The sequence below is a fragment of the Pleurodeles waltl genome, chromosome 1_1 (assembly GCF_031143425.1).
Source record: "Pleurodeles waltl isolate 20211129_DDA chromosome 1_1, aPleWal1.hap1.20221129, whole genome shotgun sequence".
Taxonomy (NCBI): domain Eukaryota; kingdom Metazoa; phylum Chordata; class Amphibia; order Caudata; family Salamandridae; genus Pleurodeles; species Pleurodeles waltl.
Window position 1 is genome coordinate 822,368,636 of NC_090436.1, and position 18,018 is coordinate 822,386,653.

General features: G+C 45.6%; 1 protein-coding gene across 1 annotated transcript in view; it reads left to right on the forward strand.

Annotated features, from left to right (window-relative positions):
- The first annotated feature begins 5,217 nt into the window (after positions 1 to 5,217).
- The window catches only part of PGM5 (phosphoglucomutase 5), a 712,996-nt gene continuing 700,195 nt past the window's right edge, over positions 5,218 to 18,018 (forward strand). The window contains exon 1 of the mRNA XM_069228665.1: positions 5,218 to 5,922. Coding sequence (XP_069084766.1) covers positions 5,665 to 5,922 — 258 coding nt within the window. The 5' untranslated portion in view covers positions 5,218 to 5,664. The remainder of the gene's footprint in view (positions 5,923 to 18,018) is intronic.

Consider the following 18,018-nt stretch of genomic DNA (forward strand, 5'->3'; position numbering starts at 1 on the left):
AAAAGCAAATAAGATGTATTTTTGTTAGTAGCCCATTGCCATACCGTTTTGGAGCATTTAGAAAAGACTAGAGAAACAGTAGTGTTCCGTATGTTATTTGTAAAGCAGAGAATTCCACCCGCATGGCTGTCTCAGAGATTGTTTAAAATTTGAAAATGTTTCCTACACCAGGCCATCACATTATTCGAATTAGCCCTTGTATCTCATACAAAAGACACATAAGGTACTGCAGAAATTGTGCCTTTGCCAAAAAATGCAGCCTGAAGCCTAGTCTGCATGTGTGCAGTTTCTTTCATCTAGTCCTGCTTTCAAGATGGCATGGTTCCAGGATGTCATTGTCGGAATATCGCCTGCCCTAACTATCATGTCCTAAAGATAGTTTACAAAAATAATAACCCACTGGAATTAACATTAGAATATCTACACATCAAGTGACGATATTATTGCAAACAGTAGTTGGGAGCAATGATTAGTCTGGTGGTATTCCGCAAAAGGAAATTTACAGATTAAAATGGGAAGGTATTTTCTCCTTCATATTCCAATGTGGATTTACAGTAGATGAAATGATAAGGTAGATAAGAGTCAGTGTAACTATCTCATCAACTTGTGAGGTATCAGCACATTATAATCAATGTTGAATTTCAATTGGTTGAAGTTTCAGGTAACGCCAATAAGAGGAGTTGTTAAAATGCAGTAGATATACTTAATTTGACATACCTACAGATCAATTAACTTAAACAATGAATGCATACCTCTGTACAAGAATATTTAAAGGGATTATTTGAGATAATTTGTTTAATTTATTGTGATGTTACACTGCTGAAGCTAATACTAATTTGTTAATACGAAAACTACATTATTATGATTTGTCGGGACACTACAAAAATAATGTGGAATTGATACAACATTTGAATTTGAAGATTCCAGTTGGCCTTCTTTTCCTAGTATTTATTGTTGTTGCATCCTTAAAAAAATGGCCTTGTGTAGAACATCCTGGCTATGATTATGACTGTAAAGATATTTTATTGAGAATTAACGCTACAAAGTTCATTATACAAGGTAAGAACTTTGGAAGCACATTATTCATTGGGAACTGTTGCTAATTTGGTGCATTCCAACAGATTTCTTTCATGTAGTATTCTTGCAATGCTAGTGGGTAGCTGGTGTTTGGGAAGGAACTGACTAAAGAGCTGGTCAAAATCTCCTTTCCGTTTGCAAAGATCATACCTAATTTCAGATCATGCAGCATACCCTACATGCATTATGCACGATGCACATCGCTGATCTACCACTTCAATTTCAGGTTTGTTTAACAGCCAGAGGTTGAAAGGAAATTGAGGTTCAGCATACCTTTTTCCTCGTAATTCCCATAACCATTCCCATACAGCGGCATCTGGGCAATCAGGCGACAGCAAACTCCACACAGCAGAGGGACAGCAGTGACCGTAAGTGGTTGGGATAATTGTTCGAAAGCAAAGGGTCAGTGCCAGGTCTGTTTAGTAACAATCGAAATTGAAGGGAAACCATAGTCCAGAACACCTGCTTCCTCATGTTTCCTTCTTCAACCGTTTCATGCGGAAGCAACTGGGAACGGAAGGCAAAATGTGACCTCAAGCCTTCAGACACAACAGAGAGACAGCAGTGATGCAAGCGCAAGCCAATCAGCTAAATGTTCAATCAGTCACATACATGTCCAATTGAGTAGGTTCCTTAGTCCATACTATAGCTGCTTGATATTTATTTGTACAAATGTGCTTTGTCTAAAGCAGCATTCCCAGTCAAGAAGATCAAACACTTTCTCAGCAACTAGAATCACTACAGCAGAGAGAGCCTGGGATCACTTTTGCAGTGCTCATGCACCGGATGCAGTTTGTGATGTGTTTGATGAGCTAAAATCCTGATTGAGGCACATTTCTTTAGCATTTCCATTTTTGTCTAATTTAACTAAAAAAGAGCAAGGGATGTTCTTAAACCCATGTTAAAATATGATTGCTTGCCTCTCATTACCCAGTTATTTTCCCATTAGCCATAATTTGGATGGCATGCTCACCTTTTTGATGTATAACTGGAGTACTTGATGTTGTAGCTGTCTCTGGTGCTTGGTAAGGGAAATTACATTTATTTCAGTAAGTTATTCAATAAGTAAGTTATTAATTTGGTTCCTCTTCTTCTGGGTAATATTGCTCTGATTTGTTGTACTGTCTCTCTAATTCCACTTCAGATCTGGAACACTTTCACCTGCCTCATATTCAACTTATATAATGCATGAGGACTTTATTTCTTGTTGCCAGTCAGTCAGGTAGCCTGGCTTTGTCTCTTTTAGCATGTAGTTAGTGTTAAATGTAAGATACTTGAATTTGTCTGAATTGCATATTGGTGGTGTATAATTCCCATTCACTATGGCTATGGTCATCGCAATCACAGGTTTATCTTACAGTGCGTCTGTAGTTTCTGGTTTCCTTATGGTCTCTTCAGTTCATGTACTGTACACTGTAAGAAATGATCTTGGAGCCTTCACTTCCATTGGTATGTACATGTCACATATATAACTGATGAACACCTTTCTTACTGATTTGTAGTTTTTCTGAGATGCCCGCAGTTCTTGACAAAATGGCTATGCACCTTGACCTGGCTTATGTGCTGGAAACTGGAAACCCATGCCACACCCTCCTCTTCCTTTCGCAGAAGCAGTTAAACAATATTTGGCTACTCATTTTCTATCCCTGATCTACCCAGGTCTTGGGGGTTAACACATTATGCGCCATTGTTTTGGGCCGGGAAACCTAAAACCCAGTGATATCAACTCCCATCCCCATCCCCTTGCCTTTTCCTACCCCTGGCCTCATCTTCCCACTCCCCGCATCCCTTGTCTGCTCTCTAGCCAGGACCAAAGGCTGTATAAAAGCATATGTGCATCCCCTTTTAGACTCCAAGTCGTCTGACAGGACACCTGTGGTCTGTTGTCATGAGGAGGATCCCAAGCTTACAAGCACAACTGCAGGCAAGGACAGACTTTTGGTCTAAGTTTACCTTTGTGAATTGGGCCCATAGAAAGAGTATTCATAATATACGAAAGGAATAGCAGCAAGCCCCCTCTCCCAACCCTATGGAAGCCCCCTTTCCTATCCTTGGAGGACCCTAAACAGAAGGGTTAACACACTCCAGCATTGCACGGGGCTCAGGTGACGACACCCTGGTGGAAGCAGCATCCCATGCCAGTTCTTCTTCCTAGTTCATGGTGTATTCGTTGGTGGGCAGAAACCCTTTGGGTGACATTTCACCCCACCTCTCTTGCTACTCCTTGTCAATATATACATCTAAGTTATTTTGGTCTGTGTTGCCTTATATTTAAAAAGAGGTGACAATAAAACCAAGTCCAATCAATACAGTAGTGCAGGCAAAAAGTCAAATGTCTGGTTTTATCTTCGATTGGATTTCACAGTCTTGAGTATAGCAGTAGGACCTGCCAAGGCTCTGCCCGCTCTCCAACATTATTTAACATCTGTTTGGTGTTAAGGAACTACCAGCTAGTTTTCCAGATGGGCACTGAAGATACACAGCTGGTGGTGCAAATCATTAGCAGGTTGGTCATATCCAATACTGTTTGCCTAGTGAATATTGAGAACTAGATGTATCAACACATTTATCCTCATAGCATGAAAAATTGAAGTTGGAGAAGTAGACAAAGCTGCAACTTTATGCCAGTGTCTTCCTTATAGCCCCTATGCTTGCCAGCTGTGATGAATATCAAGTGGCTTGCGGGTGAATGAACACCTGTCCCTATCCAAGTAAATTACAAGAGTAAGTAAATCATGTGAATTCCAACTTATGTTGGACAATATGGGACCATTTCTTAACAAATAAGCAAGAACTGTTTTGTTACATGCAATACCAATGATGCCTTCTAAACTGGGTTATACCAAGTCCCTGCTATAGGATCTCCTACCTATGTCGTCGTTTGCTTCTAACAAGAGCAGAATGAAACCTTTTGGGCTACCTGAAGTTGCAGCCTTGGAATCATTTATCTTCAGCTACGCCTCGCCTCCACTGGCTATGGCTGACAGCAAGGATAAAGTTGAAGGTTTTAATGATGGCCCACAAGAGCATCATGGGTGAAGGGTCAGTGTACCTAGAAGGATCATTCTAGACACCAGCCATCATGTCTACCTACACTCTTGGGCACCCCTTGTGATCTTTGATCTCAGTGTTGGTAGGACCGTGGGCATCTGGAGGCCAAAACTGTGACAGTACCACCCAAGTGTACTCCAGAGGGAGGTCAAACTTAGCTGCTTTGAGAGGACACTGGAAACTTACCCTATTTACTTTGATGAGTCGAGCTCCAGGCGCCTGTTTTTCATTGGGAAGCGTGGAGCCTGTAGAAAGTTAATACTAGCTCGTAATAGCATAATGTAAAATAGTGCGTAAGTAGACTGCAGTAGCCATAGAAATTACTTTCTTGACAAGGAGTGGAAACAACTGGATCATCTAATAGCCCCAGGCATGGACATCAACTCACCGAAATGCCAAGGGTAGCGGAAATGACATCACATGCCCTTTGACCTCCACTTTCACGCACACATACTAACACATACAAATTCACTGTTACATAGACTCTCGCACATAAAGACGCTATCGCCCGCAAGCCTGCACACAACATACATTTAAAAACATTTTTACTTCCCTCAGCTGCCATGGAAGGGCATACTCCAGCTAATTATACACCGTTTTATTACACTAATAGTGAATAAGAGAATACATTACCGCTCTATAAAAAGTAAATAGTACAGCATATCAAGATGTACCTGGTAAAAGAACGCGGACTCCTCTAAGTACAGTAACACCCACGTTTTGAGAATGTGTTGGTTGCAGTACTGGTCAGCCGTGTGAAAGGAGAACGGCTGACAGCATCTGATATCAGAGAACAAATGTTTAATGCACACAACACAGCATCAAATTACACATCTTTGGCAGCTCAGGACAACAATTCACAGCCTCTCTTCGGCAGAGCTATTTTTGGTCCGCACCGCTGTCAGTGGCAGAGGGGGGTCCGGCTGTGCGCCCATTCTGGCAGCCTCCTGCCCTTGTTCGAAGGCTCGCATTTGTTTAGGAGCGAGGGCTCGCTGCCCGCCTACTGCGGAGGGGGCATGTTGGGGTGGTAACTCGGCAGGGAAAGCAGCCTGCACACAGGGAAACTCCCACAGCTGAGGGAAAGGGAGTGTCTAGAGGAGTTTGACAGTCCGAGGGGCTTCGGCAGCTTACAGGACATGAAAACGCACTTGGCCTCATCATTGCGATAATTTCCCCTCAGTGCGCGTTCTAACTTGACTGTTTTAAATATTAGACTCTGTAAGAGAGTAATATACGACAGTGCATTGGCGCGAGAGGAACAACCCTAAGTGACTGTGTCGGATCACTCGAGTAACCGGAACAGAGGAATAATTAAACATTTTTCTGTGGCTTCGGGACAGCAGAAGTGCCGCCGCCCTCAAAAGGACTAAACTTGGTTAATCGCTGGGAGCTGCGGACAGGCTTGGGACGAGCACGGCAGTGGCAAAACCCTAGGGGCAAACAGACCGTCTTTCTCTGACTAAGAGGGGCAGTCGGGCAGGGGAAGTCGGTGAGTCCCCGCAAGAGGCAGGCGAAGGAAGGCATCCGAGCCGGCCAATGGAAGGAATCCCCATCCCCGTGCTCACCGTGCCCACCGTGCCCTACGAGGACCAGAAGCCGGGCGCTGGGGGGTTGCGGCAGCCGGTCGCCCTCTTCGAGGGCCGTAGGAACTACCTGCAAAACTACATCCAATGCGTGCTGTCCTCCATCGACCTGCGCGACCGCCAGGGCTGCACCATGGTGGTTGGCGGGGACGGCAGGTACCTGGGCAGGGCGGCCACCGAGACCGTGGTGCAGATGGCGGCGGCCAACGGGGTGAGAACCCGGGGAGCGAGACTTAACGAGGGTGGCGATAGAGTGAATGTTGAACAATTGGGGGGAAAGGGTAGGGAGAAAGCGGGACCGACTTTGAGGGGAACGGGCTTGTTGATTCTCACAGGTGGGTAAAGTATGATCTGATGCATGGGAGGGAGAGTGATTTCACTTAAATAATAACAACAGCCTATTTTGTTTTTAGCGCTGGATACCACACTTCTGTCGTTTCTAAGCGCTTCAAAAATACATGTTATTATTGCCCAATTTATGGTACTCGGTTTCCCCACCCGGGCAGGATGGAAGGCCGGGTATGCCTTGCTGGGATTCAAACTCATGATGGTGAATGTTTAGCTCTCCTCAGAACTGAATGGAGTTGATCTGTTGTGTGGTGTGCTATAAATTTGCCAAGAACATTGTCCCATAGAAGTTAACAGAGGTGATCTATTTTAGGTGTGATGCAGATATACCGGAAGAGTGATCCATTTGATATCCACAGATGTGATCCATTTTTGGGAGCATGGTGCACATCCGTTTGAAATGGCTATCCATTGAGATGAATACTGGGGCTCTGTTTTGGGCATGGTGTAATTACTGGGCAGAGTGACCCCACTGCACTCAGTAGAAATGATCCCTTTGGGGAGAATGATACAATTTGTTGGGAGGATAATCCCAAGGATGTCAGTGGATTTGATCCCTTGATGCATGTTTCTCTAGACACTGGTACACATCTAAGACGATTGAGGTGACCCCACTTCAGGAATGCAGTAAGATTTTGTTGCTGCAGTTATGACACTGAGATAAATGTGGGTGACCTGTTTTTGGGTGGGGGTGTGAGCTTGCCGGGAAAGGGATCTCACTGAAGTGAATGTAAGTGATTTATGACAGGAGAAGGATGCATCTTTGCTGGAGATAGGTAAAATCCACTGAAGCAAATACAGATGATTTCTTTTTGTGAGAGGGTTTGAGATTGCTGGGAGGGTTATTCCGCTGAATTCAACAAATAGGGTCCATTTGGGGCCCATGGTGGTGTACCATTTTAGGGAGCATGATGCAGAGTTAGTGGGAAGGTGATTCCAGTCAAGTTGAAGGACGGGTTCCAATTTTATTAGTGAGGTGACAGTTCTCTGACAGGGTGATCCCATAAAAGTAAAAAGAGCTAATCCATTTTGGGGAGCCTGTTAAGGTTGTTGGAGGTCATCCATTTTGTAGTGTGGCAAACCATTTTGGCACTGTCACCCTCTTATCTTAAAAAGAAAGTAATAGTAAATCATCAATTTTAGTGGCATGGCAGAGGTTTGCTGGGATGATGAACCCACTGAAGTGTATAGAAGTGATTTATTGGACGAATGGAAGCAAATTTGCTTGAAAGATGACCCCCCCTTGAACGTAGTGGATGGGATATTTATTTTGGTGTGTGATGCAGATTTGATAGGTGAGTGAAGTCACTAAAGTTAATGCAGGTGATGAGTTGTTTTGGTGTGTGATGCACGTTTTCTGGACGATCTCATTGAAGTTAATACAGGTGATGCATTGTTGCAGTGTGTGATGCAGGCTTGCTGGGTGGGCAATCTCAGTGAAGTAGATGGAGGTGATCTATTTTTAGGAGCATGATGCAACCCACCTGAAGTTGATAAAGGCAATCTATCTTTAGAGGTGTAGTTCAGGGTGCCGGATATAGAGAGCCACTTGAAATCAATAGAAGTGATGCATTTTGGGACATGTGAGATAGGCTTGTTGATCCCCACCGAAATCTATGTGAGTGTGCCATGCTAGGATGTTGTGTGATGTTCCAAGAGGGTGCCATAGACCTTGGCCTATGACTCTGGTCCCATAGTTTCCTTCCATGAGCAGGAGTGATTTAGGGCCAGATGCAGGAAACTAGCAAATTGCGACTTGCAATTTGCGAGTCAGTGCGACTGGCAAATTGCAAGTCGCAATTTGCTATGCAGAAAGGTGTCTCAGACACCTTCTGCGAGTCGCTGTGGGGTCGCAAAGACCCACCTCATTAATATTAATGAGGTGGGTCGCAATTTGCGCCCCCATAGCGACTCTGGGCACTCACGGGGATGGAGGCCTGCTGGGAACAGCAGACCTCCATGTCCGTGACTGCTTTTAAATAAAGCAGTTTTTTTTTTCCAAGTGTAGCCCGTATTCCTTAAAGGAAAACGAGCTGCACTTAGAAAAAAAAAACGAAACCTTTAGTTTCGGATTTTTTCAGGGCAGGCAGTGGTCCAAGGGACCACTGCCTGCTCTGAAAAAATATTTTTGGGTCCAGTCACAAAGGGGAAGGGGTCCCATGGGGATCCCTTCCCGTTTGCGAGTGGGTTACCATCCACTTCAAGTGGATGGTAACTGCGACTCCATTTGCGACCGCGTACTGGAGTTGCATGCCACCGCGACTCGCAAATAGGAAGGGAACACCCCTTCCTATTTGCGACTAGGAAATGCATTTTGCGAGTCGGTTCCGACTCGCAAAATGCATTTCAGCATAACAAACATGCATTTGCGAGTCGCAAACGGCGATTTTCGCCGTTTGCGAGTCGCAAACAGTTTGCTACATCTGGCCCCAAGTCCTGAAAATTCACGAGTAATTCAGCAGTCAAGAGTATGTCACAACAATGCATAGCAAACTTTTAGTGAATCAGGACTCACTAAGTACGAGTCAATTTCAATATGAACACATACAAAAAAATAAATCCACCCATTGTGAAGTGAGACTTTTTTTTGTAGGCAATAGCAGCAGTGGCTGCTTGTAATAATGCTCGGTGGGGAGGGAGTCGCGTGGGGAAGGGTTCGTGTGGGGGTGGGAATAATACTTTTTTTTCTCAAAAAACACGTACCTGCCGCATGATGCCTCTGCGTTCCTCACCGCCTCTGTGCATGTCTGCTTCTTTTTTCTTCTCCCAATCTAGGCGCTCCTCTCATGCTGTTACCCAGCATGAGAGAAGCGCCTGGATTGGTCAGAGTGCCCTGAAATGCCGCTCAGCTGGGGACTCAGAGATTGCACTGGTTCTTCATACAGGCTGTGCAACACAGCCTAGATGGAGAGTTCCAAGTGTGCATGTTGGTTTGGCTGGCCTTGGACGGCCGGCCAAAACCGACATGCGCACTTAGAGTGCACACTACTCCTCCTCCCCCTTCTCCTGATGAAGACTGCCCGCCCCAATCTGCCCTACGAGGAGGAAGCAAAAAAACAAATGATAATACTATAGTGTGTTATCATTTTATTGTTCTGCTGCCTTTCAGCAGTGGGGTGACGATCCTCCGCCATAGCGTAGGGGCCGCCCCTGGGCAACATACATTTTAATATCTCTCAATAAGTTATTTTGCACTGCTGAATCATTCCCTGCTATAATGCCAGTCAATGGGTACATTGTTGCTCTAAAATCTCACTTGTGGACCTTCCCTAATGTTGCAAAAGTATAATAGTATTTGAATACCTTATAGCCACTCCATGAGGAGAGGTGGAATAGATTTTGCAGCTTATAGTTATCACTTCTTGAATATACTTTTTATGTGAACTACTTTAGAAAAGTGACTTTGCATGATGCATTCCATTGCAGATTGGCACTTTTTAGGACTTGCCTACCAGACAGCACAGGCTGTTTGATTGCTAAAGAAGTATTGTAGGCTCACCAAGAGCTTATAGTGGACTTACAGCCCACCCATTGCTCGCTATTGCTTGGCTCTACTGTCACTCTCATTTGATTGCTTAATGTTCAGTGGCATCAGAAACAAAGTGATGGATGTAATGCTTGAATAAATCTCAGCCAGTGGCAATCCCTTTGGGCTGTATCCCTGTCCCTCATTTCTTGCCCACCATTCCACCTCAGTTTGGACTGATATACAAATCAGTCATGACCCTGCTCTAGTGGGAAAAATCCAACCCAATCTGCCAGGCCAGGCCAGGTTCTCCCTGAACCCAAACACATGGGCTCATTAGCCAAGTATAGCTTGGTTCCAGTGGCACAGTGAGCATGAGACTCATGTTTGTGCATACCCGTCACACTCAGGGCATAAAAAATAAATAAATGATGAATGGAATGTTTTAATTAATCTCAGCCACTAACAATCGCTCAGGTCTGAATCTCAAGCCATTGTTTTTCTCCCACCATGCCACATCCGTTTTGGTCCCAGCCACATGCAAATAAGTCTTGACTCTGCTCTAATGGGAACAACCCAGCCCAAACAGCCAGCTCTGGTTCTCCCTGAGCTGGAACACAAGCAATCAATGACTGGATTCACCCATATATGGGGTTACCAGCCAGGCTTCTTATTCAATGGCATTCTGTGCCTCATATTGACCATCTTCTAGTTGTCCCTCTGGTTATCATCCCTTTGAATTGCCTGACTTCTTTCTCACTTTTAGGGAGCTTGTTTTCTTTTTCGTTAAGAACTCAAGGAGGGTACCTGTGGTTTCCAGCTATCTCCCTTGTGTGAGCCACTGTCTTCCAAATACCCACCTCTTCCATGTTATGTGTTGCTTGCTGTCATCCATGTACTTCTCCTCTGTCCCATGCTCTATATCGCTCTCTCCTATGTGTTCTCCCTCCATCTCAAGTTCTCAAGTTGCTCTCACCCTTGCCTGCTTCTCCCTCACCCACATGTCCTCACTCACTCTTGTGCTTCTCCCCATCCCTGTGTTGCTCTCACCCACATGCACTGCTTTTACCTACCTCCTACATCTGCTCCTCCCAATAGGTATTCCGTTGCACCCTCAACTGATGGCTTTTTGGGTTTTATTTTGTGCATTTACACAAAAATTATTCATTTTTACTTTACTGATACAACTGGTGTCTTCAATCGGTAAATAAAAAAAGCATAGGAAATGGTGCCCAAGTCATTCTGCTTGCATGTGTTTGCAATGTGACACATGCATGTGCACGTGTTCTTTCATGCATGGGCAAACTAGCAGAATTACTCAATTGGAAGCAGTGGTTGAATCATCACACCTTGTTTCTTTTTCTTTGTTTGGTCATACCCCACAGCTTCGGAGAAAGCATTTTGCTTTTTCCTAAACACTGTGTAGCAGGGATCTCCAATGGGTAGCTCTGGAACTACTGGTAGCTTGACAGTACTCTGAAAGTAGCTCCCTGAATTGAAGCCAAGAACAGTACATAATTCAGAGGATCTAGCCATATTGAAGGAGGCAGAGCTGCACCTTTAAATATCCTTTGGAGTGGCCACCAGCCAAACAAATGGATGGGCCGCAAACATTCATGCAACATGAATATTTGTCTTTATTCCCAATTTAAGAAATCCACCTGGAGAGTAGTCACTTTGTAAGCCCTACTCTATCAATCATACAATACGTGTGAAAACCTGGCCATAAAATAAGTGCCTGGAGTAGCTAGAGTGAAGTCACCAAAGCCTGTGGCTGCTGGAGACAGAGTTGAAGTATGTGAGAACTGTGCATTAGAAGTCCTGTATGAAAGGAGAGCAGAGACTGGATTGAGACTTGAGGCAGGCATCAGTCTTGTTTGATTCAGATGGTGTGAGCGGAGTGTGCATGTATCTGTATTTGCTTGGATGTTTCTGTGTGCATGTGTACGTATATGTGCAGTAGTATGTATGTGTTGTATTTGAGGCTGGCATCATGTCCCTCCTTGAAAGACATTGGCTCTCATTATGAGTGTGGCGGTCCCAAGACCGCCACACTCGTGATGACGGTCGGACTGCCACGGACAGGGTGGTCCAAGTGCCCTATTAGGACCGTGGTGCAGCCGCCACGGTCCAACCGCTGACACCGCCAGGCTACCGCCAGCCTGCAACCAGCCTGCAGCCTGGCGGTCCTGGTGGTTTTAATCTGCCAGGGCAGCACTGCAAGCAGCGCTGCCCTGGGGGATTACTAGTCCCCATACTGCCAGCCTTTCCATGGTGGTTACACCGCCATGGAAAAGCTGGCAGAATGGGGCATCAGGGAGCCCCTGGGGGGCCCCTTCACTGCCCATGCACTTGGCATGGGCAGTACAGGGGCCCCCATGTATAGCCTGTTGCGCATTCCACTTCCCGAATTAATGGAACTGGATTGCATGACGGGTGCTGCTGCACCAGACCCACCGCCATATTGGCTCCGGCCAGCTTCAATGTTAAGGCCCTGCGGTGAACTCTTAATGGGACGCCAGTGTGTGGCCTGAAGGCGGAACGAGTTTGGCGGGTGGCTTTTGCCACCCGCCAAACTCGTAATGAGGCCCATTGTCTCTCCCTGGATACAGTTCCTGGTGTCAGGGAACACCAAATGTACCTGGTGCCTCCACTACAAAGGGTTACTCTCAGGTGCAATTACAGCAATTCCTGAAGTACCCTTGTCACTGGCATAATAATGGTAAATCTTGACAAATGTTTGGCATCCTTGGACTATCATGGCATAATATCAGCTATTCTTGCCATACTTTGATAATGATTAGCCTAATTGTAGCCATATGTCAAATAATTATGGCCATCCTTGAAATGTTACTGTCCATGACTGACATAATTGTAGCCTTGACACAATGCTGCACAACCCTGGCATAATATAGGCATCTTTGGCAATACGGTGGGCATTCATGGCATGTGATGGTCATATCTGAGCAGGTGGGACAGAATCTGTCAATATAATGCATTTGCAATATGGAAATTATAACCTGACATGATGGCACCATGCATGAAAACTGCTTTTGAGGCAAAAATTAAGTTTTAATTTTCACAACATTTTTTATGACCGTGTTAACTTAAAATGGAAAGTGCATACTTGATAGCAAACCATGCATTTTGAGAAACTGATATGCTGATGTTTGGAAACAGATGACGCAAGCCCTGAAACACATTTAAAGCTGCTTTTTGAATGACAATTCATACAGAGTTTGGGAGATTTAGAGCTGTGAGTACTACCTTTGTGCTGGTGCGCACTTGTTGCTGTGGGTGTTGTTTAATTAATCATGTGGAGGCATTTTAAAATGATTAAGCTTGTCCTGACATTGCTTTTAGTAACTCTGGGCCTAATTTAGAGTTTAGCGGAGGGAGTTACTCTGTCAAAAACATGACAGACATCCCTTCGCTGTATTACAATTCCATTATTGCCCATGGAACTTGTAATTCAGCAGATGGGATCTCCGTCACATTTGTGATGAAGGAACACCTCCACCAAACTCTAAATCAGGCCTTCTGTCATGCTTGTTGGAGTGGCTGGTGTTCCAAGTAAGTATAGGTTTTACATTCTTATCTTCCCATTTATTTAGCTCGAAGGCTTTAAGGTACGTAGATGTGGATGTGGAGTTAGGAATATTAAATATTTTCCATATATGTATGTGGTGTCCTGATATGGAATCAGTCAAGATTCTGGATATGATATTTTATCATGATGATATTTTGTCACTCGATATTATGATATAAATCTGTGTGGTCACTACCAGTAATTCTACAAAATCTGGCCATTATTTTGAGAGCTGGACGAGGGTTCTGAACACTTTAGCATTGCTAACCAGTGAGTGAGTGCTTGTGCTCTTTTCCTTTAACGTGGTAACATTGGCTTATCCCTAATTGGCATATTTAATTTACTTATAAGTCCCTAGCAGAGTGCACTATATGTGCCCAGGGCCTGTAAATGAAATGCTACAAGTGGGCCTGCAGCACTGATTGTGCCACCCACATAAGTGGCCCTATAAACCTGTCTCAGGCTTGCCACTGCAGAGACTGTGTGTGCAGTTTTCAACTGCTATGTCGACCTGGCAAAGTAAACCTTTTGCCAGGTCCAAGCCTTCCTTTTTAATACATGTAAGTCGCCACTAAGGTATGCCTTGGACAGCCCCAAGGGCGGGTGCAGTATATTTAAAAAGTTGGACATGTACTTTTAAGTTTTATAAGTCCTAGTAGAACTCTTAAATTCATTTTTCACTACTGCAAGGCCTATTTCTTCAATAGGTTAACATTGAGAGTAACTTATTATAACTGATAAGTGTTTGTTCACAATCTGGAAGAGATAGACTTTTCGAGTTTGGTGTCTCTGGAATCACAATTTAAAATAACAACTTCAGGTAAAGTCGGATTTTAAATTGCAATTCTGAACATGGCACTTTTAGAAAGTTGGCATTTTTTTACTTTAACCATTTTGTGTCTACTGCCTGTCTCTTTGTTTGGTGTCTGGTGACAGCTGTGCTCGTGTATTCATCCTAGATGGCCACACACAATGAGAGCTTAGGTGTGACCGGATGGACCTTGATGGGCCATCCTGAGCAGGATGGGAGGGAGGGGCTGGACTCCTGTCTATACACAAACAGCTGTATAACTCCAGGTAGTGAGTCTGGGGCCAGGGCAGGAAGGGCAGGGACCCTATGCACTTTAAAGGCATGTTTTTGACATCTCCCCCACTTCAAAGGCCCAACTGGGAATAAGTACTCGACATCCGATGCAATCACTTCAGCACACTTCTGGACCTGTGTATACTTTGCCAGGAAGAAGGGATGCTGTGCTGCTGAAGACCTGCTGAAGGCCTGCTACTCTTCTGGACTGCTGTTTGCTGGACTCTTGCTCTGCTATGCTGACCTGTGCCTGCTGCCTTTTTGCCTGGGAGTGAGAAGGACTGGACCTGAATTTCTCCAACCCAGAACCTAGAGTGACTCCAAGGACTAGTTGGCTGGCCTCATGTTCCGAAGTCTCAGGGACATAACAGACTTCCAACCACCCTGCTTCTGCACCTGGACACTGCCATCTGTGAGTCTGCTCTACCAAGTCATGTCACCCAGTCCTGGGCCCTTGTAAGTGGACCTAAATTGTTTGCTCCAGCGGAACTGATGCATCCTCCGCTGTATGGGCAGAACAAATACATTGCTGTGGTTGCATGGGCAAAATCGACCGGTCGCTGCTGTTGTGCGGAACAGCACCAGGGCATCACCATCAAAACTGACACTGTGGTGTTATCTGCAGCACAAGGTCCCCGCATCCCCGTTGAGGACAGCCTTAATGACGATGCCAACACTCTGCATTACAGCCTCTCAACCGATCATAATCAAAGCATGGCCTCGACGGCGATGCAGCCGAACCCTGAACCCAAATTCCACTGTATCTCAGCACCGACACATCACCATTGCTACATGTGGAATTTAGACACAGCTTCTGGACTGTGTGGGAAAAATCTCCTTGACGGCATGGTTCGGAACCAATGCAACGCTCTGAAACCAGGATTTAGGGTCCTGTGGTTCAGCTGATCCAAAGGGGGACCTGTGGCCGGCCCATGCTCCATCCTGGCTGTCCTGAACTTTTGACTTTATCATGGTCAGGCTCATTCAGCTATTCCGAGTGGGTGCTTTTGGCTTCCAAGCACTATTTTACAATTTATTCTTTAAAAAATCATAACTCAAGGTATTCGTATTGGACTTGTGTCATATTGGTCTTGTTTTATTTACTAACACCTTGAGGGCCATGGATGTAATGGTTACGCCCATGGCTGCGCCTCTCAGACGCCATGGACGTAACCATTACGTCCGTTTTTCCATCCCTTGGGAGAAGCGCTAGCGCTCCTCCTGAGGGCTGCACCTCCAGCCCCCCAGGTCAGGGCTGGAAGGGGAATCGCTTCCCCTTCCACCCTGACCCCTCCAAACCCCCCAGTGACATCTGATGACGTCAGCCTGCAATCGCTTGCTGATCTCATGAGAGGTCACCTCCCATCGCGCTGGAAGCATTCTTCCAGCACGATGCAGAAGAAAAATGCAAAAGCATTTCTATTCCGCTCGGGAGGAGGGGGCCAACAGAGACATGAAAGGAAAGGAAAGGCCTTTCCTTTCCGTTCCTTTCATGTCTCTGCAAGCATTTCTGCTGCCCGATCGCAGAAATACCCACTAGACACCAGGGAATTAATTTTTTTGGGAAATGGACATGAGGGGAGCGGCCCCTTGGGCAAGGGCCGCTTCCCAGGGGGGCAAATTATTTTTAGGCCATTTCTGCCCCCTTGGGGGCAGATCGGCCTAATATAATTAGGCTATAGGCTGATCTGCCCCCAGGAGGGGCAGAAAACCCCTAGACACCAGGGATAATTTTTTTTAAATTTTTTTTTTATATGTGCGGAGCGACCCCTTAGGCAAGGGTCACTCCCTGGGGGCCAAATTATTTTTAGGCAATTTCTGCCCCCCCGGGGGCAGATCGGCTTAATATAATTAGGCCATTTCTGCCCCCCTAATATAATTAGGGCGATGTGCCCCCCGGGGGGGCAGAAAACCCCTAGACACCGGGGATAAAAAAAGGTTTTTTTTTTTTTCAATATGTGGGGAGCGACCCCGTAGGCAAGAGTCGCTACCTGGGGGGGGGGGGGGAATTACTTTTAGGCCATTTCAGCCCTCGGGGGGGGGGGGAGCGGCAGAAGCCACTAGACACCAGGGACATTTTTTTTATACTAACACATAAGGGGAGAGGCCCCTTGGACAAGGACGGTTCCGGGGGTGGGAGGGGGAAATATTTTTAGGCCTTTTCTGCCCCCCGTGGGGGGGCAGAAACCTCTAGACACCAGATATATATATATATTTTTTTTTATTTACTTTTTGATTTTATGTATGGGGAGGCAAGGGTCACTCCCCTGGGGGGCAAATTGTATTTAGGCCATTTCTGCCACCCCTGGGGGCAGATCGGACTATTTTTGTTAGGCCAATCTGCCCCCAAGGGGGCAGAAACCACAAGACACTAGGGATTGGTGTGTATGTGTGTGTTTTGTTTGGGGGGGCAGCCCCATGGGCAAGGGTCGCTCCCCATGGGGGCACATTACGGTTGGCAATATCTGCCCCCTTTGGGGGCAGATCGGCCTATTTTTGGAAGGCCCATCTGCCCCCAAGGAGGGCAGAAAGCCCACCAGAGACTAGGAAAGATTTTCTTTTCAAAATAAGAGGTTGGAGGTATGGCCATACCCCCACCCCAAATAAATAGGGCCAAAGTTGTTCTGCCCACCAGTGGGCAGACGGGGCAATTTACCCGAATCCACACCCGGGAGGGAGCAGAAAGTCTACTAGATGTCATGGAATTAAAAAAATAAAAATAGTGGGGTGGTGGCTACCAACCAGTATGGGCCTGGTTATGCCCCCACCCCAACTGAAGGGGTAACAGTCTTTCAGCTCTCCCCCCGCACACTAAAACATCTTATCCCATGGCAAGCAAGAGGACATTTGAATATTTGGGGTTTTGGTTTTACATTTGGTCCATGAGAGCTTGGTAACTCTCAAGATCATCCCACTTGGAATGGTGAGGGCTGCACTTTTTTTGACTTTGGGACTCTGCCATCTAGAAAAATCCACAAGACCTAGACACATCTGAAAACCAAACATCTGGTTGATTCTAGAGTGGTGTGCTTCACATGCACCTCGCACCATTTTCTTACCGAGAATGCCCTGCAGACCTCCAACTTTGCTGGAAATCCCACATTTTCCCCACATTTTTGTGCTGGAACCTTCCGGAATCTGCAGGAATCCACAAAATTCCTACCACCCAACATTGTCTCAGTTATACTGATAAAAATTTTGCTGCACTTGTCAGCCTAAAAATGTTTTTTTTCAAACTGCCCTTTTGGACCCGCTTTGGTTCCCCCTCAATTTCAACATGTTTTTGGCTCTTCCCTGTCACAGGCACTTGGCCTACCTATACAAGTGAGGTATCATTTTACCGGGAGACTGAGGGGAACATTGGGTGGTAGGAAATGTGTCCCGGTGCGGTGATCCCACAAAGAAATGTGGGGAAAATGTGATTTTTTAGCTAAATTTGAGGTTTGCTGAGGATTCTGGATAAGAAAACATTGGGTATCCACGCAAGTCACACCTCCCTGAACTCCCTCAGGTGTTTAGTTTTCAAAAATGTCTGGGTTTGGTAGGTTTCCCTAGATGGCTGCTGAGCCCAGGACCGAAAACGCAGGTGCCCCCGCAAAAACAGGTAGTTTTGTACATGATCATTTTGATGTGTCCATATAGTGTTTTGGGGCATTTCCTTTCGAGAGCACTAGGCCTACCCACACAAGTGAGGTACCATATTTATCGGGAGACTTGGGGGAACGTTGGGTGGAAGTACGTTTGTGGCTCCTGTCAGATTCCAGAACTTTCTATCACTGAAATGAGACAAAAACGTGTTTTTTTTGCCAAATGTTGAGGT